The 23,467-nt window shown below is 38.7% G+C and overlaps 2 protein-coding genes and 1 pseudogene across 2 annotated transcripts; all 3 read right to left on the bottom strand.

The window, feature by feature from the left end:
• Window positions 1-4,670: 4,670 nt before the first annotated feature.
• Window positions 4,671-5,656, bottom strand: LOC129654185 (olfactory receptor 8B8-like; annotated as a pseudogene).
• A 1,895-nt stretch (window positions 5,657-7,551) lies between these two features.
• LOC129653769 (olfactory receptor 8B3-like) lies at window positions 7,552-8,478 on the bottom strand. The gene has a single exon (XM_055583462.1). It carries the CDS (start codon window positions 8,476-8,478, stop codon window positions 7,552-7,554), a length of 927 nt encoding a protein of 308 aa, XP_055439437.1.
• A 13,126-nt stretch (window positions 8,479-21,604) lies between these two features.
• LOC129653768 (olfactory receptor 143-like) lies at window positions 21,605-22,540 on the bottom strand. Its single transcript, XM_055583461.1, has one exon. It carries the CDS (start codon window positions 22,535-22,537, stop codon window positions 21,605-21,607), a length of 933 nt encoding a protein of 310 aa, XP_055439436.1. The 5' UTR covers window positions 22,538-22,540.
• Window positions 22,541-23,467: the final 927 nt, after the last annotated feature.

Raw genomic sequence — 23,467 nt, 5'->3', positions numbered from 1 at the left:
TGTAAAAATAGCTTCTCTTTCATTAAGATGTTGTGTTAATCAAATGAGAAAAAAAAAAAAACTAAGTAAAATGGTTGGACCAGTATTGGCATATGAGAGTCAATAAACATCAGCTGTTATTACTAATTTTCTCATAAATTTCAGTAGATTCTCTTTCATAATACTCATTAGACTTTTCCTCTTTATTTTGTGCTTTTCTATAAACTGTATATTCTATAAAGATACACATTTATTCTATCTTGTTAACTATTTGGATCCTGAAACTAAAAACAATACCAAGTACACAGAAAGAATTCAATGAATACTTCTGAAACTCATCGTATTTCTATCTAAGAGCTTTCAGAATACATTCAAAACTTCTCTTGTGCTAAACCACAACATCTACAACCACAGTGACCTGCACCCACCTGTCCCCAGCCACCACACAACTTCTGGCTTATGATTAAACTGAACCAGTGTAATGTTGAGCTATTGAGGCTCCTAACGATTATGTTCACATTTTGCCACATATTCACTCTTATTTGGTCATGAATAATGCTGCTAGAATAAAGTCTGAAATCGCAGCTGTCTCCCTCCCTAGTTCAAGAACTTTCAGTGCTTCTCCATTACCCACTTGGAAATTGAAGCAGTGTAGCAAAAACATAATTCTCAAAACTATGATTAAGGCTTGGTTAAAATTAAAGAAGAAATTGAGTCAGAGTTAACTTTGATGAGAAGCCATGAAAGTACCATTCTGATTGATCGAAGTATCTGGCACACTTTATTTTTTGTTGTTGTTGTTCTTTTAATTTTATTTTTTAACTTTACAATATTGTATTGGTTTTGCCATATATCAACCTGAATCCGCCACAGGTATACATGTGTTCCCCATCCTGAACCCTCCTCCCACCTCCCTTCCCGTACTATCCCTCTGGGTCGTCCCAGTGCACCAGCCCCAAGCATCCAGTATCATGCATCGAACCTGGACTGGTGACTCGTTTCATATATGGTACAAAACTTTAACTTTCTCAAAAACATATAAAAGAAAGTAAGAGAATGTTTACTTTTCAAAGACCACTCAATTGTCTTGGGAGATTCAACCCATTTTAGAAATATTTGTGTTTTTGTGTGAAAAATAAACCTACTTGGGTCTATCTTTAAACACACTACTTATATTGAGTTGAAGGAGGGAGAAGAATATCATTCTATGATAATAGAGTGTTCTCTTATTGATAGAAAAGCATCAGATACTCAAAAATATGCCTTCAAAATGCCCCCCAAAAAGAGGTCATCCACAAACAAAATAATGACTTGTGCAGCTACCACAATTATATAATTTGTTTGTTTGTTTATAGTTGGGTAAAACTTAAAATGGAGATGGAAACTGCTAAACACTGAATTTCTGATGAATGAAAATTAAAATAATGCCATGTGAAATTTAAAATGTAGGCTTCTTTGAAACATCTTCGTAGCTCTCTAGCTCTTGTTTAGAATCTTCCCAATATATTGTATAATATTTAAAATCACTAGTCCAGCTAATTATTTAAGAAAATGTATATTCATGATGCAACCTTTTGGAAAAGAATCCAATTCCATACTAATTTAGAAAGAGCTCTGTCCTGGTTGATGGGCATAGGAGAAACCCAGGGCTTACAAGTTTGACTCCAAGATTGAACACCTTTGGCAGAACTGTAACTTTCCTCAAAACCTGTCGGTGCCAATCACATAACTCAAGAAAGGAAGAAATACAAGGATATCAAACCGGTCAATCCTAAAGGAACTCAGTCCTGAATTTTCACTGGGAGGACTGATGCTGAAGCTGAAGCGCCAACACTGGCCACCTGATGAGAAGAAATTAGTCATTAGAAAAGACGCTGATGCTGGGAAAGACTGAAGGCAGGAGCAGAAGGGGACGACAGAGGATGTGAGGTTGGATGGCATCACCAAATAGATGCACATGATTTGGAACAAGCTCCCGGAGTTGGTGATGGGCAGGGAAGCTTGGTGTGCTGCAGCCCATGGGATTGCAAAGGGTCAGACACTACTGAGTGACTGAACTGAGCATTTAAGATATTCTGGCTTGATTCCCCCTCTACTTAAAAGAAGTGATGAATATTATTAACAATATCTTAGGAAATGATTACAGCATCACTGATAACAGCATATTGAAGATTTTTAAAGTAGCACATCTTTGCTTTCAAAAAATAATCTAACATTCTTGTTGTAACTTGCTTTATTCTCCAAATATTTCTTCCACATTGTCATTATTCTCCCAGCTGTAATTTGATATTTCTGTACCTAAAATTCCACATGAATGTAGCACACAGAAGCCAACAAAACCAGAAATAACCTACTTGTTCAAAGGTCATCTAGTCCTGTTGGTTTAACATTTTAAATCATAAATAACTTAAGCTTTCATCTGATATAGAGAAATTCTAAGATCTCAATAGTATCTAGGTTCTTGAACAAGGAGTGAGTCTGTAGGTAAAGGTTTTCATTATCCAACAGTTTTTTGGGTAAATTACTTCTTCCTTTCTTAATGCAATTACTCCTCACAATTTATCTCCTGTAACTGATGCCTTCTCTCTATTCACTTCCCCAAATGAAATCACAGCTCTTCCACTTTCATTCTCCAAAACACTAACCAAGTGTGCTCATTATGCAAATAGTTTTATCAAAGATTTATGAATAGTGAAATATGCAAAACAGGAAACAGTTTCAGAGTGAAAGTGAAAGTTACTCAGTCATGTCTGATTCTTTGTGACCCCAGGGACTATACAATGCATGGAATTCTCCAGGCCAGAACTGTGGAGTGGGTTCCCTACTCCAGGGTATCTTCCCAACCCAGGGATCAACCCAGATCTCCTGCATTGCAGGCAGATTCTTTACCAACTCAGCCACAAGAGAAGCCTGAGTCTCTAAATCTCATGACCACATCCCACACTGGGACATCTTATTTATTGACCATATGCCTCCTTGAGTCCTGACATAATTACATGCTTCTGAGCATCCTTACTGCTCATGTCCTGCTCTCTGAAGTACAAACACTTGCAAGCATTCCAAATTCATGTTTTTAATTTTGCAAAAATAGTAATTTCCCTTTTTGAGCAAATCATCTCTATAATATATGAGCTTAAAAGGCTTTCTGACAACAACAGCAAAAGACAATCAAACTGTTTTGCTAAAAAGAAAAGAAAGTAATACCGAGTTTGAGAAAGATTCATATGTCATTCTGAGACAGCGGAGAGTCAACTTTACATCAGGAATGCTTTCTTATATTTCATGCTGACTGAAATACAATACCATAATCAAGAATATGTAGAGTATACTGAAGAATAATACACTTGAAGTCAGAATGATAACAAGTTAGTTTACAATTTTTTTTTCTATACCCGTGGCGGATGCATGTTGATGTATGGCAAAACCAATACAATATTGCAAAGTAAAAATATATATATATATAATAATAATAAAATTAAAAAACCCACCTAAAAAAAATAAATAAAGTTGTGTGACTTTAAGTAAATCATTATCCAGTCTTGGCTTCACTTTCCCACCCATGCAAAACATTAATTTTGATGATTGGCTATGTGTCAATTGGACTTACAAAGGTGAAAAATAAACTCTTTCCCAAAAGAAGCTTAACACTAAATGTTTAGAGATGGGAAATGGATATCTTTGAGACTCTTAGAATCAACAATCTAAAGAAGGTATTTAAAGAGGATATATTATTGCCATGTGAAATATGGAAGATAAGAGTAGAAAGAGTATCTTATTTATCATTCTTATTGTAAGTTGATAAATAAAAACAACCCTAGTGATATGTTTTCAACCTAGTGTTATGCAATTCCTTATTTGGAGAATATTCATCTTTTCCCAGTGTAAAAATAAATTCAAAATGATAATGAAAAGAGATAATATATTCATTATTTAGTATTATTACTATTCAAGAAAAAGAGATGATATGTATTTTGAAAACAGTGAGAGAAATATATAAAAATGGAAATAAATTATTCAAACATGACTCAAATTTCTTTTTTTCTAAATATAAATTTATTTATTTTAACTGGAGGTTAATTACTTTACAGTATTGTATTGGTTTTGCCATACATCAACATGAACCCACCACAGGTATGCACATGTTCCCCATCCTGAACCCCCCTCCCTCCTCCCTCCCAGTACCATCCCTCTGGGTCATCCCAGTGCACCAGCCCCAAACATCCAGTATCATGCATCTAACCTGGATTGGCGATTTGTTTCATATATGATATTATACATGTTTCAATGCCATTCTCCCAAATCATCCCACCCTCTCCCTCTCCCACAGAGTCCAAAAGACTGTTCTATACATCTGTGTCTCTTTTGCTGTCTCACATACAGGGTTAGTGTTACCATCTTTCTAAATTCCATATATATACATTAGTATACTGTATTGGTGTTTTTCTTTCTGGCTTACTTCACTCTGTATAATCAGCTCCAGTTTCATCCACCTCATTAGAACTGATTCAAATGCATTTTTTTTAATGGCTGAGTAATACTCCATTGTGTATATGTACCAGAGCTTTCTTATCCATTGATGGGCTGATGGACATCTAGGTTGCTTCCATGTCCTGGCTCAAATTTCTCTAAGATACTAGATATAAAAAGATAATAAAAAATATGGCAAGAAGGTTGTCACTAAAATTAAACACTCAACATCTCACTGTCCTATAATTCATGCACACAGACAGTTCTAATCGAAACTGTCTCCTACTTAGGGTTTTTCTCAGAGTAAGTTTTAACATATTTGTTCCTCAGGCTATCGATTAATGGGTTCATCATGGGAATCTTATTGGTATAAAAGACAGAAGAGATTTTCCCTTCATCCACAGACACAGCAGAAGGTGGTTTGAGATACATAAATGCCCCTGATCCAAAGAAGCGAGAAACAGCAAAGACGTGTGAACTGCAGGTGCTGAAGGCTTTGGACCTGCCCTCTGTGGAGCCAATGTAGAAGATGTTGGTGAGGATGAGACCATAATAGACAAAGATGGTGAGACTCGGCACAATGATATTGATGCCTCCCATAATGAACACTTCCAGCTCACTGACATAGGTACTTGTACAGGAGATCCTGAGCACAGAGGATGTCACAGAAATAATGGTAGATGGTGTTTGCAATCATAGAAGGTCAGTCTCGGCATGCATCCAGTGTAAGCCATGGCACCAGAAAATGCCATCAAGTAGGAACCAAGCATAAGGCTGGAACACACTTTAGGGGACATAACAACATTATGCAAAAGTGACTTACAGATGGCCACATAGTGGTCATAGGCCATTGATGTCAGCACATAGCACTCAGAGGTGACAAAAAAAACAAAGAAGTAGAGCTGTGTCATGCACCCCATATAAGAAATAATATTCTTCTTTGATAAAAAAAAAAAAAGTTAATCAGCATTTTGGGTATAAATACAGAAGAATAACAGAGGTCTATGAAAGACAAATTAAATAGGAAAAAGCACATGGGGGTGTGTAGGTGTGAATTCAGTGCAATTAGGATTATCAATCCCAAATTTCCCAGCACAGTGACCATGTACATTCCTAGGAACAGGAAGAATAGAGGGAGCTGGGGATCCGATTGGTTTGTTAATCCCAACAGAATGAATTTGGTCACAAAAGAGCCATTTCTAGGAGCCATTCCTCTCTAAGGTGATCTGTGAGCACAGAAGAAAACGGTTACATAGAGAACAATGACTCAATTTTCACACAGTATCTCCTCTCACAAGTGTGGTGTTTGGGCTGGAAATATCTGAGAGTAGCCCAACCTGGACTCACAGAATTGTCTTACCTACTATCTCATGGAACTGTGTTACCATTATCATGAAATGGAATTTTTGCTTTTTTCACTTCTGATGTGATCACCAACCTAGAGAAAGACATCCTGAAATGCAAAGTCAAGCGGGCCTTAGGAAGCAGCACTATGAACAAAGCTAGTAGAGGTGATGGAATTCCAGTTGAGCTATTTCAAATCCCAAAAGATGACGCTGTGAAAGTGCTGCACTCAATATGCCAGCAAATTTGGAAAACTCAGCAGTGGCCATAGGACTGGAAAAGGTCAGTTTTCATTCCAATCCCAAAGAAAGGCAATGCCAAAGAATGCCCAAACTACTGCACAATTGCACTTATCTCACATGCTAGTAAAGTAATGCTCAAAATTCTCCAAGCCAGGCTTCAGCAATACGTGAACTGCGAAGTTCCAGATGCTCAAGCTGGTTTTAGAAAAGGCAGAGGAACCAGAGATCAAATTGCCAACACCCACTGGATCATTGAAAAAGCAAGAGAGTTCCAGAAAAACATCTATTTCTGCTTTATTGACTATGCCAAAGCCTTTGACTCTGTGGATCACAATAAACTGGAAAATTCTGAAAGAGATGGGAATGCCAGACCACTGGACCTGCCTCTTGAGAAACCTATATGCAGGTTAGGAAGCAACAGTTAGAACTGGACATGGAACAACAGACTGGTTCCAAATAGGAAAAGGAGTACGTCAAGGCTGTATACTGTCACCCTGCTTATTTAACTTATATGCAGAATACATCATGAGAAATGCTGGACTGGAGAAGCACAAGCTGGAATCAAGATTGCTGGGAGAAATGTCAATAACCTCAGATATGCAGATGACACCACACTTATGGCAGAAAATGGAGAGGAACTAAAAAGCCTCTTGATGAAAATGAAAGAGGATAGTGAAAAAGTTGGCTTAAAGCTCAATATTCAGAAAACAAAGATCATGGATCTGGTCCCATCACTTCATGGGAAATAGATGGGGAAACAGTGGAAACAGTCTCAGACTTATTTATTTATTTATTTATTTGCTCCAAGATCACTGCAGATGGTGGCTGCAGCCATGAAATTAAAAGACGCTTACTCCTTGGAAGGAAAGTTATGACCAACCTAGATAGCATATTCAAAAGCAGAGATATTACTTTGCCAGCAAAGGTCCATCTAGTCAAGGCTATGGTTTTCCTGTGGTCATGTATGGATGTGAGAGTCGGACTCTGAAGAAAGCTGAGTGCCAAAGAACTGATGCTTTTGAACTGTGGTGTTGGAGAAGACTCTTGAGAGTCCCTTGGACTGCAAGGAGATCCAACCAGTTCATTCTGAAAGAAATCAGCCCTGGGATTTCTTTGGAAGGGATGATGCTAAAGCTGAAACTCCAGTACTTTGGCCACCTCATGCGAAGAGTTGATTCATTGGAAAAGACTCTGATGCTGGGAGGGATTGAGAGCAGGAGGAAAAGGGGACGACAGAGGATGAGATGGCTGGATGGCATCACCGACTTGATGGATGTTGGTTTGGGTGAACTCCGGGAGTTGGTGATGGACAGGGACGCCTGGCGTGCTGCAATTCATGGGGTCACAAAGAGTCAAATACGACTGAGAGAATGAACTGAACTGAACTGAAAGACTCAAATTTCCTTTACCAGGTTAAGGAAAAAATAGGATCAGAAAGCTGCAACAAATAATATATAATTGAAGCACAGAATCTCATTGTCATATAACCCACTGCACAGACAGATACTTTTGATCAAAATTATCTCTTATTCAGGGTTTTTTTCAGAGCAAGCTTAACATCTTTGTTCCTCAAGCTATAAATTAAAGGGTTCAGCAAGGGAACGGTATTAGTATAAAAGACAGAAGAAATTTTCCCCTCATCCTTGGACCCAGCAGAAGATGGTTTGAGATACACAAATGCACCTGACCCAAAGAACAAGGAAACAGCAATTATGTGGGAAGTGCAGGTGCTAAGGGCTTTGGATCTTCCTTCCATTGTTTTGATGTGGAGGATGCTGGAAAAGATGAGACCATAAGAGACAAAGATGGTGAGACTGGGCACAATGATATTGATGCCCACCACAATGAAAATTACCAGTTCATTGACGTGGGTACTTGTGCATGAGAGTTGGAGAAGAGGGAGCATGTCACAGAAAAAATGGTTGATGATGTTTGCATCACAGAAAGTCAGTGTCAACATGTTTCCAGTGTGAGCCATGGCACCAGAAAATGCCATCAAATAAGATCCAAGGACAAGGCTGGAACACACTTTAGGGGATATGACAACATTATACAAAAGTGGGTTACAGATGGCCACATAGCGATCATAGGCCATTGATGTCAGCACATAGATTTCAGAAATAGCAAAAAAGCACAAAAAGTAAAGCTGGGTCATGCACCCCACATAAGAAATAATATTACTCTTTGATATAAAGGCAACCAGCATTTTTGGTGTAAACACAGAAGAATAACAGAAATCTATAAAGGATAAGTTAAAGAGGAAAAAGTACATGGGGGTGTGTAGATGTGAATTCATCCCAATTAAAGTTGTCATGCCCAAGTTTCCCAACACAGTGACTGTATATATTACTAGGAACAGTAAGAACAAGGGGAGTTGGAGATCTGGTCGGTCTGTTAATCCCAACAGAAGGAATTCAGTCACAAATGAACCATTTCCAGAAGCCATTCTTCTCTAAGAGAATCTGTGGACAGAAGAGAAAGAATTATACAGAGAAAAATTCAACTTCCCCACAACATCTGTTCTCCAAAGAATGTTGTATGCATTGGCAAGATCTGAGACCTGACCAATGTGGACCATAGTCTATTTTACCATTATCATGAAACTGAGTGACTTGGGCATTCTTTCATTAGTCTTTATAAGCTGTATGAGTAAAAACTATCAGAACTTAGCCTGTAGCATGAAGCACTTTGGTTCCATATGCAAACATGACTGCTGTAAAAACCACAGGATTGTGGAGAAGTTTGGACCAGGACATAGTCACCCTTCTCTCTTTCATCAATTCTTCTTTCACATGACCCTTTTCTTCACAGTAAAATTGGAGGCAGCAACCCCATCAACCTGGTACTGACCAACACAGATTAGACTTGGTGGAGTAAGAATCAAGTAGATTTTCTAAACCAAAACTAAGGGACCAGAATCTAGGAGGGATTAAGTTACTGGTGCATGTCACAAAATAAAAAACACAAATATAGAAGAGTGAGATATCCTTTGATGGAACTGATTGAGATAACACATTCTCTGAACGAAATAATGTCTTTAAACTTTCCCGACACCCTTCCTTTAACATATTCTTCTGCCAGTTTAACTGAATCCCAGGGCTACAAAAATAAAAGTCATCTGTCTTAGCTCCCTGAACATCCATCACAAAAGGAGGGCATTAATATCAGTGGATTCAGATACTCACCTTTCTTAGGCCATCAACCTTGCTATTTCCTTAATCTGATTTCTTACCCCCATGTCTTGGAAGAGCAACTTCAGGCTCTGAGGCTTTATTTCCTTTGTTTCTAAGAGGATGCAGCCTACACTTAATGTCTGATATGCCCCATAAATTTTTCAGAACTACAGCTCATAATTTTTGAGCAAAATGAGTTTTATAATTATCATCTTTGCCACTTGGTAAGTCACAGAAGATTTAATGTGAGTGTAATGATGTCATATACTCAGTTATCCCAGGGCAGAAGCTTGCTCAGACACTTCCCCAAGGAAACATTCTAAATGTAATAGGGACCTGAGGGGATTTTATTTACAAATATGACCATTTTGTGTCTTTAATTCCTTCGGGATTCAAAAGTTTACTCAAGTTTTCCCTTCACTATAGGGATTGTTGTCTTCCCTGGCAGTACAGTGGTTAATACTCAGCTTCCAATGCAGGGGATTGAGTTCAAACCCTGGTCGATGAACTAAGATCCCACATGCCACGTGGTGCAGCCAAAATACATTTTGGGCTTCCCTGGTGGCTTAGCTGGTAAAGAATGTGCCTGCAATACAAGAGGCCTGGGTTCTATTCCTAGGTTGTGAAGATCCCCTGGAGAAGGGAATGGCTACCCATTCCAGTATTCTCACCTGGATAATTCCATGGACTTCATAGTCCATGGGGTTGCAAAAGTTGGACACGACTGAGCAACTTTCACTTTCATAGAGATTATACATTTCCCAAGGAAAAGCTGAAAATAAACTCCTGTTTCCTATTCAGCAAGATGACTTAAAAGGAAGCCCTAGAACCACCTACCTCCCATGAATACACTGATTCAGAAACATTTCAGGTACAGATTTCCTTTAAGAAATCCAGAGACCAAAAATGGTCCAGCTCCTAGTAATGTGTGAAATTAGTTATACAGAAAGTGTTAGGGAAATTCAGGAAATCCTCTTTCCATAATACTTATTCTTCCAAAGAACCTTCAGGTTGGGACCAACTCCCCAGTTCTAGCTTCTCCTTGTGGAAGGAAAGGTATGAAATGTGTGGCCAAAGCCCCAACTTTTCTTCAGGCTGTCCAGGAGACTGGCTTCAAGACAGCCTGTGTGTCAGAAAGCATAGGGGACCCAGGATACAGAATTCTGTAGCTATCAAGGATGAGAGAGAACCAAGATGATGGATTGTGCTGGAAGCCACTATAGCTCCCCCTCACTGGATCAACAGAGAACAAAGTACTGAAAACCCCTCTCTTACAGCTTTCCCTGGAGAGGAAGGAAGTGCACCATACATCTCAGGACACAGCATATCTGGGGGCTGCATGTGGACTTGGCTTCGGTCTTGCTTGTTTTAGACCACTGAGGGGATGAAGCATACTTGGAATACCTGGAAGCCCACTAAGAACAAAGAGATAAGGCTGAACTAACACAAAGGTTGAGCAGTCAACACTGGCCAGGCTTATTAGTGATTTCTCCAGCACAAGGCTAGACCATGAAAATTAGGACAGACGGGTGTTTTGTGTAATGTGCAGACACCAAAGCAGAGAGTCAATGAAAATGAAGACAAGTTGAAATATTTTCTAAAAAAGATTAAAATAAAGCACTGAAAACGGACTTTAATGGAACGGATATGTATATTACCTAAACAGAAATCATAAAGCTGAAGAATAGAATAGAGAGAACATAGAATGTCACTCAGTCATGTCCAACTCTTTGCGACCCCGTGGACTATAGTCCACCATGCTCCTCTGTCCATGGAATTCTCCAGGCAAGAATACTGGAAAAGGTTGCTCCTTCTCCAAGGTATCTTCCCAACCTAGGGATTGAACCTGAACCTCTTTCACTGCAGGAGGATTCTTTACTGTCTGAGCCATCAGGGAAGCCTAAAGAATACATAAATATGTATTTATTTAAACACACACACAGACATATTTAGTAGGGCTTCCCTAGTGGCTTAGTGGTAAAGAATCCTACTGCAAAGGAGACTTGGCTTCAATCCCTGGGTCCGGAAGATACACTGGAGAAGAAACTGTCAACCCACTCCAGCATTCTTTCCTGGGAAATCCCATGGACAGAGGAGTCTGCTGGCCTAGAGTCCATGGAGTCACAGAAGAGTCAGACAAAGCCTAGACAAATTACCAACATTTAGTAGGGAAAAAACAGAGACGGCATTGGAACCCCACTCCAGTACTCTTGCCTGGAAAATCCCATGATGGAGGAACCTGATAGGCTGCAGTCCATTGGGTCGCTGAGGGTCGGACACGACTGAGTGATTTCACTTTCACTTTTCACTTTCATGCATGGGAGAAGGAAATGGCAACCCACTCCAGTGTTCTTGCCTGGAGAATGCTGGTGACGGGGGAGCCTGGTGGGCTGCCATCTATGGGGTCGCACAGAGTAGGACACGACTGAAGTGACTTAGCAACAGCAGCAGTAGGGAAAAACAGTATCATTTTAACCTATATAGCAGGGTCCCCTTAGTAGTAAAAGAAAGTACCAGACTATGAAATTTTTTTGTCAAACTGCACAGAATAAGAAGTGGTCACAATTCAAAACCCAGAACAATGACTTGTGCTACCACAAATATGGGAATTTTTTTTTGCAAGGCAACTCTAAAGGGAGAAATATTGAAAAGATTAAAAGACATTGTATGATTCCATTTTGGCTGCTACAATAAAATCTGGGGCTTCCCTGGTGGCTCAGATGTGAAAGTGCCTACAATGCAGGACACCCAGGTTTGATCCCTGGGTTGGGAAGATACCCTGGAGAAAGGAATGTCAACCCACTCCAGTATTCTTGCCTGGAGAATTCCATGGGAATTCAGGATAAAAAAGCCTGGAGGGTTCCAGCCCATAGGGTGGCAGAGAACTAACACAGAAACACACACACAGTAAAATGTACAGATTGAGGGCCTTATAAAAAACCAAAGTTTATTTCTCAAAGTTCTGGATCCAAGGAAGTCCAAGATCAAGGCATTGGAAGATTCAGTGTCTGGTGAAGTCCCTCTTCTTGGTTCAGAGCCTGCCATTTCTTGCTATATCCTCTCAGGACCAAAGAGAAAGGAGAACTCTCTGCTGTCTCTTTTATATAAAAAAAAAAAAAACAAACAACTGATCCCACTCATGAGAGTTCTATCCTTTTGATCTAATCAGCTATCACAATTCTCACCTCCTAAGGCCATCTCACCTCCTAAGGCTTAGAGCGGGCGGCTGCGACGGCGCACTTAGTGAGGCTGAGAAGAGCTACCCCACGTCGGAGGTCAAGGGCAGAAGATGGGAGGACCCCATGCCCTAGGGGTGGCGGCCAAGAAAAGCTACCCCATGCCTGAGGCCAGGGGCGGTGGCTGGGAGGAGCAAACGCAGGTCCAAGGAGAGGTGGCTGCACGGGTGCAGGAGGGCCTCGAGGTCAGGCGGGGCTGTGGTGAGGAGATACCCCACGCCCAAGGTAAGAGAAACCCAAGTAAGACGGTAGGTATTGCAAGAGGGTATCAGAAGGCAGAGACACTGAAACCATATTCACAGAAAACTAGTTAATCTAATCACACTAGGACCACAGCTGTGTCTAACTCAATGAAACTAAGCCATGCCTGTGGGGCCACACAAGACGGGCGAGTCATGGTGGAGAGGTCTGACAGAATGTGGTCCACTGGAGAAGGGAATGGCAAACCATTTCAGTATTCTTGCCTTGAGAACCCCATGAACAGTATGAAAAGGCAAAATAATAGGATACTGAAAGAGGAACTCCCCAGGTCAGTAGGTGCCCAATATGCTACTGGAGATCAGTGGAGAAATAACTCCAGAAAGAATGAAGGGATGGAGCCAAAGCAAAAACAATACTCAGTTGTGGATGTGACTGGTGATAGAAGCAAGGTCTGATGATGTAAAGAGCAATATTGCATAGGAACCTGGAATGTCAGGTCCAGGAATCAAGGCAAATTGGAAGTGGTCAAACAAGAGATGGCAAGAGTGAACGTCGACATTCTAGGAATCAGTGAACTAAAATGGACTGGAATGGGTTAATTTAACTCAGATGACCATTATATCCACTACTGCGGGCAGGAATCCCTCAGAAGAAATGGAGTAGCCATCATGGTCAACAAAAGAGTCCAAAATGCAGTACTTGGATATAATCTCAGAAATGACAGAATTATCTCTGTTCGTTTCCAAGGGAAACCATTCAATATCACAGTAATCAAAGACTATGCCCCAGCCAATAACGCTGAAGAAGCTGAAGTTGAATGGTTCTATGAAGACCTAAAAGACCTTTTAGAACTAACACTCAAAAAAGATGTCATTTTCATTATAGGGGACTGGAATGCAAAAGTAGGAAGTCAAGAAACACCTGGAGTAACAGGCAAATTTGGCCTTGGAATATGGAATGAAGCAGGGCAAAGACTAATAGAGTTTTGCCAAGAAAATGCACTGGTCATAACAAACACCCTCTTCCAACAACACAAGAGAAGACTCTATACATGGACATCACCAGATGGCCAACACCGAAATCAGATTGATTATATTCTTTGCAGCCAAAGATGGAGAAGCTCTATACAGTCAACAAAAACAAGACCAGGAGCTGACTGTGGCTCAGACCATGAACTCCTTATTACCAAATTCAGATTTAACTGAAGGAATTAGGGAAAACCACTAGACCATTCAGGTATGACCTAAATCAAATCCCTTATGATTATACAGTGGAAGTGAGAAATGGAGTTAAGGGACTAGATCTGATAGATATAGTGCCTGATGAACTATGGATGGAGGTTCATGACATTGTACAGGAGACAGGGATCAAGACCATCCCCATGGAAAAGAAATGCAAAAAAGCAAAATGGCTGTCTGGGGAGGCCTTACAAATAGCTGTGAAAAGAAGAGAAGCAAAAAGGAAAGGAGAAAAGGAAATATATGAGCATCTGATTGCAGTTTTCCAAAGAATAGCATGAAGAGATAAGAAAGCCTTCCTCAGCAATCAATGCAAAGAAATAGAAGAAAGCAACAGAATGGGAAAGACTAGAGATCTCTTCAAGAAAATTAGAGATACCAAGGGAACATTTCATGCAAAAAAGGGCTCGATAAAGGACAGAAATGGTATGAACCTAACAGAAGCAGAAGATATTAAGAAGAGGTGGCAAGAATACACAGAAGAACTGTACAAAAAAGATCTTCAAGACCCAGATAATCACGATGGTGTGATCACTCACATAGAGCCAGACATTTTGGAATATGAAGTCAAGTGGGCCTTAAAGAGCAAAGCTACGAGCAAAGCTAGTGGAGGTGATGGAATTCCAGTTGAGCTATTTCAAATCCTGAAAGATGATGCTGTGAAAGTGCTGCACTCTATATGCCAGCAAATTTGGAAAACTCAGCAGTAGCCGCAGGACTGGAAAAGGTCAGTTTTCATTCCAATCCCAAAGAAAGGCAATGCCAAAGAATGCTCAAACTACCACACAATTGCACTCATCTCACACACTAGTAAAGTAATGCTCAAAATTCTCCAAGCCAGGCTTCAGCAATACATGAACTGTGAACTTCATGATGTTCAAGCTGGTTATAGAAAAGGCAGAGGAACCAGAGATCAAATTGCCAACATCCTCTGGATCATGGAAAAAGCAAGAGAGAGTTCCAGAAAAACATCTATTTCTGCTTTATTGACTATGCCAAAGCCTTTGACTGTGTGGATCACAAGAAACTGTGGAAAATTCTGAAAGAGATGGGAATACCAGACCACCTCATCTGTCTCTTGAGAAATTTGTATGCAGGTCAGGAAGCACCAGTTAGAACTTGACATGGAACAACAGACTGGTTCCAAATAGGAAAAGGAGGACGTGAAAGCTGTATATTGTCACCCTGCTTATTTAACTCTTATGCAGAGTATATCATGAGAAACGCTGGGCTGGAAGAAGCACAAGCTGGACTCAAGATTGCTGGGAGAAATATCAATAACCTCAGATATGTAGATGACACCACCCTTATGGCAGAAATTGAAGAGGAACAAAAAAGCCTCTGATGAAAGTGGAGAGTGAAAAAGTTGGCTTAAAGCTCAACATTCAGAAAACAAAGATCATGGATCTGGTCCCATCACTTCATGGGAAATAGATGGGGATTCAGTGGAAACAGTGTCAGACTTTATTTTGGGGGGCTCCAAAATCACTGCAGATGGTGACTGCAGCCATGCAATTAAAAGATGCTTACTCCTTGGAAGAAAAGTTATGACCAACCTAGATAGCATATTCAAAAGCAGAGACATTACTTTGCCAACTAAGGTCCATCTAGTCAAGGCTATGGTTTTTCCAGTGATCATGTATGGATATGAGAGTTGGACTGTGAAGAAGGCTGAGCACCGAAGAATTGATGCTTTTGAACTGTGCTGTTGGAGAAGACTCTTGAGAGTCCCTTGGACTGCAAGGAGATCCCACCAGTCCATTCTGAAGGAGATCAGCCCTAGGATTTCTCTGGAGGATTGATGCTAAAGCTGAAACTCCAGTACTTTGGCCACCTCATGCAAAGAGTTGACTCATTGGAAAAAACTATGCTGCTGGGAGGGATTGGGGGCAGGAGGACAAGGGGGAGACAGAGGAGATGGCTGGATCGCATCACTGACTCGATGAACATGAGTCTGAGTGAACTCCAGGAGTTGGTGATGGACAGGGAGGCCTTGCGTGCTGCAATTCATGGGGTTGCAAAGAGTCGGACACGACTGAGCAACTGAGCTGAACTGAACTGAACTGAAGGCCATCACATCGAGGATTAGGTTTCAACATATGAATTACAGGAGGACACAAACATTCAGTCTGTAGTAATCTTTACTCAAAGATTGTATATTTTTACATTTTAATTTTAGGTTTCACTTTGAAAGTTTTCCTTCATTCTTTGTATCTACAACCTAAGATCTATGTTTAGGATCAATTCAGTATATCACATTGGATTTTGAAAATGCTATATTCACAGAATTAGGTAGAATGGGGAAATTCATGATGTAGCATTTTGGAAAAGAATCAAAATAAATAGAAAATTATTAATTATGTGAATTGTGACTAGATATCCTGCTAAGAAACTCCAGAAATGTTTGTGATATTAAAAAGAGACACCAACATACAGAAATCCCTTGCATTCCTATACACTAATAATGAGAAAATATAAAGAGAAATTAAGGAAACTATTCCATTCACCATTGCAATGAAAAGAATAAAATACTTAGGAATAAATCTACCTAAAGAAACTAAAGACCTATATATAGAAAACTATAAAACACTGGTGAAAGAAATCAAAGAGGACACTAATAGATGGAGAAATATACCGTGTTCATGGACTGGAAGAATCAATATAGTGAAAATGAGTATACTACCCAAAGCAATCTATAGGTTCAATGCAATCCCTATCAAGATACCAACGGTATTTTTCACAGAGCTAGAACAAATAATTTCACAATTTGTATGGAAATACAAAAAACTTCGAATAGCCAGAGCAATCTTGAGAAAGAAGAATGGAACTGGAGGAATCAACCTGCCTGACTTCAGGATCTACTACAAAGCCACAGTCATCAAGACAGTATGGTACTGGCACAAAGACCGAAATATTGGTCAATGGAACAAAATAGAAAGCCCAGAGATAAATCCATGCACTTATGGACACCTTATCTATGACAAAGGAGGCAAGAATATACAATGGAGAAAAGACAATCTCTTTAACGTGTGGTGCTGGGAAACTGGTCACCCACTTGTAAAAGAATGAAACTAGAACACTTTCTAACATCATGCACAAAAATAAACTCAAAATGGATTAAAGATCTAAACGTAAAACCAGAAAGTATAAAACTCCTAGAGGAGAACATAGGCAAAACACTCTCTGACATAAATCACAGCAGGATCCTTCTTTGGAGAGATGTATGTTTAGTTCTTTGGACCATTTTTTGATTGGGTCGTTTATTTTTCTGGAATTGAGCTGCAGGATTTGCTTGTATATTTTTGAGATTAATTCTTTGTCAGTTGCTTCATTTGCTATTATTTTCTCCCATTCTGAAGGCTCTTTTCACCTTGCTTATAGTTTCCTTTGTTGTGCAGAAGCTTTTAATTTTAATTAGGTCCCATTTGTTTATTTTTGCTTTTATTTCCATTACTCGGGGAGGTGGGTCATAGAGGATCCTGCTGTGATGTATGCCGGAGAGTGTTTTGCCTATGTTCTCCTCTAGGAGTTTTATAGTTTGTGGTATTAACGTTTAGATCTTTAATCCATTTTTAGTGTATTTTTGTGCATGGTGTTAGAAAGTGTTCTAGTTTCATTTTTTTACAAGTGGGTGACCAGTTTTCCCAGCACCACACGTTAAAGAGATTGCCTTTTCTCCTTTGTATATTCTTGCCTCCTTTGTCATAGATAAGGTGTCCATAAGTGCATGGATTTATCTCTGGGCTTTCTATTTTGTTCCATTGACCAATATTTCGGTCTTTGTGCCAGTACCATACTGTCTTGATGACTGTGGCTTTGTAGTAGATCCTGAAGTCAGGCAGGTTGATTCCTCCAGTTCCATTCTTCTTTCTCAAGATTGCTCTGGCTATTCGAAGTTTTTTGTATTTCCATACAAATTGTGAAATTATTTGTTCTAGCTCTGTGAAAAATACCGTTGGCATCTTGATAGGGATTGCATTGAACCTATAGATTGCTTTGGGTAGTATACTCATTTTCACTATATTGATTCTTCCAGTCCATGAACACGGTATATTTCTCCATCTATTAGTGTCCTCTTTGATTTCTTTCACCAGTGTTTTATAGTTTTCTATATATAGGTCTTTAGTTTCTTTAGGTAGATTTATTCCTAAGTATTTTATTCTTTTCATTGCAATGGTGAATGGAATAGTTTCCTTAATTTCTCTTTATATTTTCTCATTATTAGTGTATAGGAATACAAGGGATTTCTGTGTGTTGATTTTATATCCTGCAACTTTAGTATATTAATTCGTAGAAGGAAAGAAACCTTAAAAATTAGGGCAGAAATAAATGCAAAAGTAACAAAAGAGACCATAGCAAAAACCAACAAAGCCAAAAGCTGGTTCTTTGAGAGGATAAATAAAATTGACAAACCATTAGCCAGACTCATCAAGAAACAAAGGGAGAAAAATCAAATCAATAAAATTAGAAATGAAAATGGAGAGATCACAACAGACAACACAGAAACACAAAGGACCATAAGAGACTATCAGCAATTATATGCTAATAAAATGGACAACTTGGGAGAAATGGACAAATTCTTAGAAAAGTACAACTTTCCAAAACCTAACCAGGGAGAAATAGAAAATCTTAACAGACCCATCACAAGCACGGAGAATTAAACTGTAATCAGAAACCTTCCAGCAAACAAAAGCCCAGGTCCAGAAGGCTTCACAGCTGAATTCTATCAAAAATTTAGAGAAGAGCTAACACCTCTCCTACTCAAACTCTTCCAGAAAATTGCAGAGGAAGGTAAACTTCCAAACTCATTCTATGAGTCCACCATCACCCTAATACCAAAACCTGACAAAGATGACACAAAAAAAGAAAATTACAGGCCAATATCACTGATGAACATAGATGCAAAAATCCTTAACAAAATTCTATCAATCAAAATCCAACAATGCATTAAAAAGATCGTACATCATGACCAAGTGGGCTTTATCCCAGGGATGCAAGGATTCTCCAATATCCACAAATCAATCAATGTAATACATCACATTAACAAATTGAAAAATAAAAGCCATATGATTATCTCAATAGATGCAGAGAAAACCTTTGACAAAATTCAACATACATTTATGAAAAAAACTCTCCAGAAAGCAGGAATAGAAGGAACATACCTCAACATAATCAAAGCTATATATGACACACCCACAGCAAACATTATCCTCAATGGTGAAAAATTGAAAGCATTTCCCCTAAAGTCAGGAACAAGACAATGGTGTCCACTTTCACCACTACTCTTCAACATAGTTTTGGAAGTTTTGGCCATAGCAATCAGAGCAGAAAAAGAAATAAAAGGAATCCAAATTGGAAAAGAAGAAGTAAAACTCTCACTGTTTGCAGATGACATGATCCTCTACATAGAAAACCCTAAAAACTCCACCAGAAAATTACTAAATAAGCTATTTTAAAACTTATCTATCTCACGTCATTTAGCTAGATTTTTGAGGACAAATACACATGGGGGGAAAATATAGCTATAAGTACTGAATAAACTATGTTGGAAACATGTCATGACCTTTCTAGATATTAATTTAAATTTTAAATTATTTATTAAACCATAAATGAATGTTCAGTGAGCATTCTAGCATGCCAGTCATGTTTGTTGATAAAGTAAGAAAAATAGGTATTTTCAACCTTTATCATATTAACATAAATTATCTAAAACTGAAAATGTTCTTATATTTAAAGCTGTATTGTGATGATTTTATCTACTAGATAACATTTCCAAATAAATCTTAAAAATCCTAATGTAAATGTGTACTTGTTTCTGGAATGTAATTTTTCCATCAGTTATATGAATGAAATATCAATTACTCAGAAACTCTTTTTTTATTTATTTTATTGTTGTTGATGTACAATATTATATGAGTTACAATTGTACAATATAGTGATTCACAATTCTTAGAGGTTATTTTCCATTTAGTTATTATAAATATCCTGGCTATATCTCCTGTGTTATACAACATATCCTTATAGCTTATTTTATGCATAATAGTTTATACCTCTTCCAACTTCCGTTTCCCCACAGGTAAACATAAATTTGTTCTCTACATCAGTGAGTCTGTGTTTTTTTTTTTTCTTTTTGCTATATTCAGTAATTTTTTACAGTTTTCTGATTTCACATATAAGTGATATCATCTTTGTCTTTTTTTCCCTGACTTACTCCACTTAGCATAATACCCTCCAAGTCCATCCACTTTGCTGTAAATGGGAAATTTTCATGCTTTTGATGGATGAGTAATACTCCATTGTATATATTTACCACATCTTATCTATTCATCTGTTGAACATTTATCAGTTGCTCCCATATCTTGGCAATGATTGATAATGCTGCTATGAACATTGAAGTACAGAGATCTTTTTGAAATAGCATATACATATTTTTCAGATATATACCCAGGAGTGGAACTGCTGGGATATATTGTATTTCTATTTTTAGTTTTTTGAGATACATTCATAATGGAAAATTCCCATTTTTAAGCTCTTTCAGAAACAACTCTCCAGATGGTCTCACTGTCCCTTCACAGCTTTTCTTTCCTTCCATGTTTTCATGAGGTGAACAGTGGGTTAAAAACTGGTCTCTGCATTTTTAGCTGTGTGATTCTGAGCAAGTAAGACAACTATTTACTCAGCCTCCCCCCGCCCCCCCAAAAAAAGGAAAAAAAATGAGACTTGTATTTTAAGACCATTTATAAAATTCTGACACACATTAACTACAGATTTCATTTCTCATCTAACAGACAAAAGGAATGAGTGAAATTTTAAAATTAATAGAATACATCACAATAGAACAAGGTTTCTGCCAGATATTTTTGCTTTGCTTTGGAAAGTGGGAAATACATCTTTCTTTGCAAAGGGGAGGCCTCCTTGCACAGTGAGACAGCAAATTCTGACCAAACACTTTGATAACATATTCTGTAGCCAAAAATATCACTGTGTAAGTTTAATCACAATTACAACCCACAGATAAATGGACAAGTTGATGACAATTTCAATTATATTTATGACAACATATCAATTGACCAATACAATAAAAAGAGGCATATGTTATTGGTCTGGACTGAGAGAGGTGAATAAAATACTGTAGCTTATTCATTTTCAAGTATCTTCAAGAATAAAAGAAATAACTATGGATGGTTCAACAAACTATTCAATTTCTTTACCTATGTTGCATATAAAATATAAAACAGGAGATATTACTAAAAGAATCCTGAAATTTGGGGGAAATTTTTACAACTTTACCATGTCCACATTTTTGTCATTACATTTCTGTTTGAATGCAATGGTAAGTAAAGATACTATTGAAATAGCAAAGGGCTCAGTGTAAGGAAAGCAAGAAAGAAAAGAATTGGTTAGACTGAACAGACACCCATAGCTTACCTTGGATGAGAATGACACATAAGGAAAATAAGAGTTTTATCGTTAGATGGGAAAGGTTATTGGTCACTTGTCTGCAAGTAGTATTGGATCACTTAGGGCTGAGGATGATTCTTCAGGCAAAGAATAGGTTCACAGAGTTACATTATGTGGCAAGAGAAGAAAAGACATCAGACATTAGAGATAAAGTTCTGTCAAGAAGACATTAGAAAGACAAATGATATGAAAAAAGAATGGGAGAAACAGGATAGAGTAGAGCAGAGAAAAGAAAAAAGGCAAAGAAATATAAATGATTTGGTTCAGTTTGTAATTCTCTTCAGGATTTTCTTCACAGCAATTTTGACATCCTTGTTCCTGAGGCTATAAATGAGAGGGTTCAGCATGGGTACCACATTGGTGGAAAACACTGTGAAAAACTTTCCCTGCTCCACAAACCTAGAAGATGGTAGCTTGACATGAGTGAGCAGCCCAAATCCATAGAATAGACTAACTGTTGTAATGTGGGAACCACAGGTGCTCAAGGCTTTGGACCAACCTTTAGATGATGGTATATGAAGGATATTTAAAAAAATCAAAGCATAAGAAATAAAGATAATGAGGCTAGATACTATGATAACTGTTCCCACAACAGCAGAAACCATAATCTCATTGGCATACGTGCTGCTGCAGGACAGCTGGAGCAGTGGGAAGATGTCACACAGGTAATGGTTAATGATATTGGAATCACAAAATATCAGCCTCATCATAGATCCTGTGTGGACTATGGCTCCAGCAAAACCCATCACATATGAACCAGACATCAGCTGAGAACACACCTGAGGGGACATGGCCACTGTATACAGCAAGGGCTTACAGATGGCCACATAGCGATCATAGGCCATGGCTGTCAACACATAGCACTCAGAGTTGACAAAAAAGCAGAAGAAAAACAGCTGAGACATACATCCTGTAAAGGAGATGACATTCCTGTCGGAAATAAAGCTAATTAGCATTTTAGGAGTAAAGACAGATGAGTAACAGAGATCAATGAAGGACAGATTGAAGAGATAAAAGTACATGGGTGTGTGCAGGTGTGAATTTAGACAAATTAGAATCATCAAGAATAAATTGCCCACCACAATGACCAGGTAGTTCAGCAGAAACAGAGAAAACAGGGATATCTGGGGTTTAGGTTGGTCTGTCAATCCCATAAGGATAAACTCACTCACAGAGGAGGCATTTTCCATAGTCATTTACTCCACAGTCGTGGTCTAGAGGAACAGGAGCAGAAAGTAAGATTAACAAGGAAACTTAATGGATCTTCCCTCTTTGTCTCCAGAGTGAGAGCTGGATCTCTTGGTTTATAACCCCAGGGTTGTCTAAACACTCAGCAAAGCATTCAAAATACAAGACTTCTGATGATTATTACTACAGATTTCTCATTTTCTTCTTTCTGCCCTTACTCCTTTTGTTTGTCTCTGTGCTGAACAAATGCAGATAGACTCTCAGTGTCTCTGCACAACGTTCCTGCCTCTCTCCATGCTCTGTTCAAGATAAGGGCTGAAAGCAGCAATAAACAGGCAGTGTTCCCCAAAACCCTTCATTTATATAGTTTGAGGTTTGAGGGGAATTGAGACAAAGGCAATTCAACATTCACCTGCTTTTTCCTCGATGGTTCACTGCCACTGAACCTTAAGGCTCCTTCTGCCCTACAGTCCATGAGGTTCAAAGGTTCTGACAATGAATGAGGCAGTATCCATCGCTGTGGTCCTCAGTCTTTGACATGCTACAGAACAGGCCATAAATTTGAGAATTTTCCCAGAAGGTCTTCTTCATTTGCAAAGAGGAAAGCAACCTTATAGGATCTCCAAAACAATCAGGTGATGCAAATAAGAATCTATCCCATTCCTTGTCATTCTGGGAAAGTTGAGTAGAAAAACAGAAAAGTATTCTCTCCCTTGAGATTTCCTTTCAAGTTAAATGAGCCCCCTGAGGGTGGAAATTAATGAGTCTGTGTTTCCACCCTGTGCCATTGATCTTTTGGGACACAATGTTCTACTCAATTTACAGTTTCACAATAAGAATTCTTAGTTCCCAAAGAAGATGAGTGTGTGAGCTAATATTCACTTCTTCATCATCTCCTGGAACTTATGCCCAGTTCTCAAAAGGAACATCTGGGTCAT

Source organism: Bubalus kerabau, chromosome 5, assembly GCF_029407905.1.
Source record: "Bubalus kerabau isolate K-KA32 ecotype Philippines breed swamp buffalo chromosome 5, PCC_UOA_SB_1v2, whole genome shotgun sequence".
Classification (NCBI taxonomy): Eukaryota; Metazoa; Chordata; class Mammalia; order Artiodactyla; family Bovidae; genus Bubalus; species Bubalus kerabau.
The sequence above is the reverse complement of the archived record's forward strand: the minus strand, read 5'-3'. Positions and strand labels throughout refer to the sequence as shown.

Bases quoted from the DNA above. Each gene is read 5' to 3' on its own strand.
- LOC129653769 (XM_055583462.1), bottom strand. From the start codon at position 8,478: ATGGCTTCTGGAAATGGTTCATTTGTGACTGAATTCCTTCTGTTGGGA.
- LOC129653768 (XM_055583461.1), bottom strand. From the start codon at position 22,537: ATGACTATGGAAAATGCCTCCTCTGTGAGTGAGTTTATCCTTATGGGA.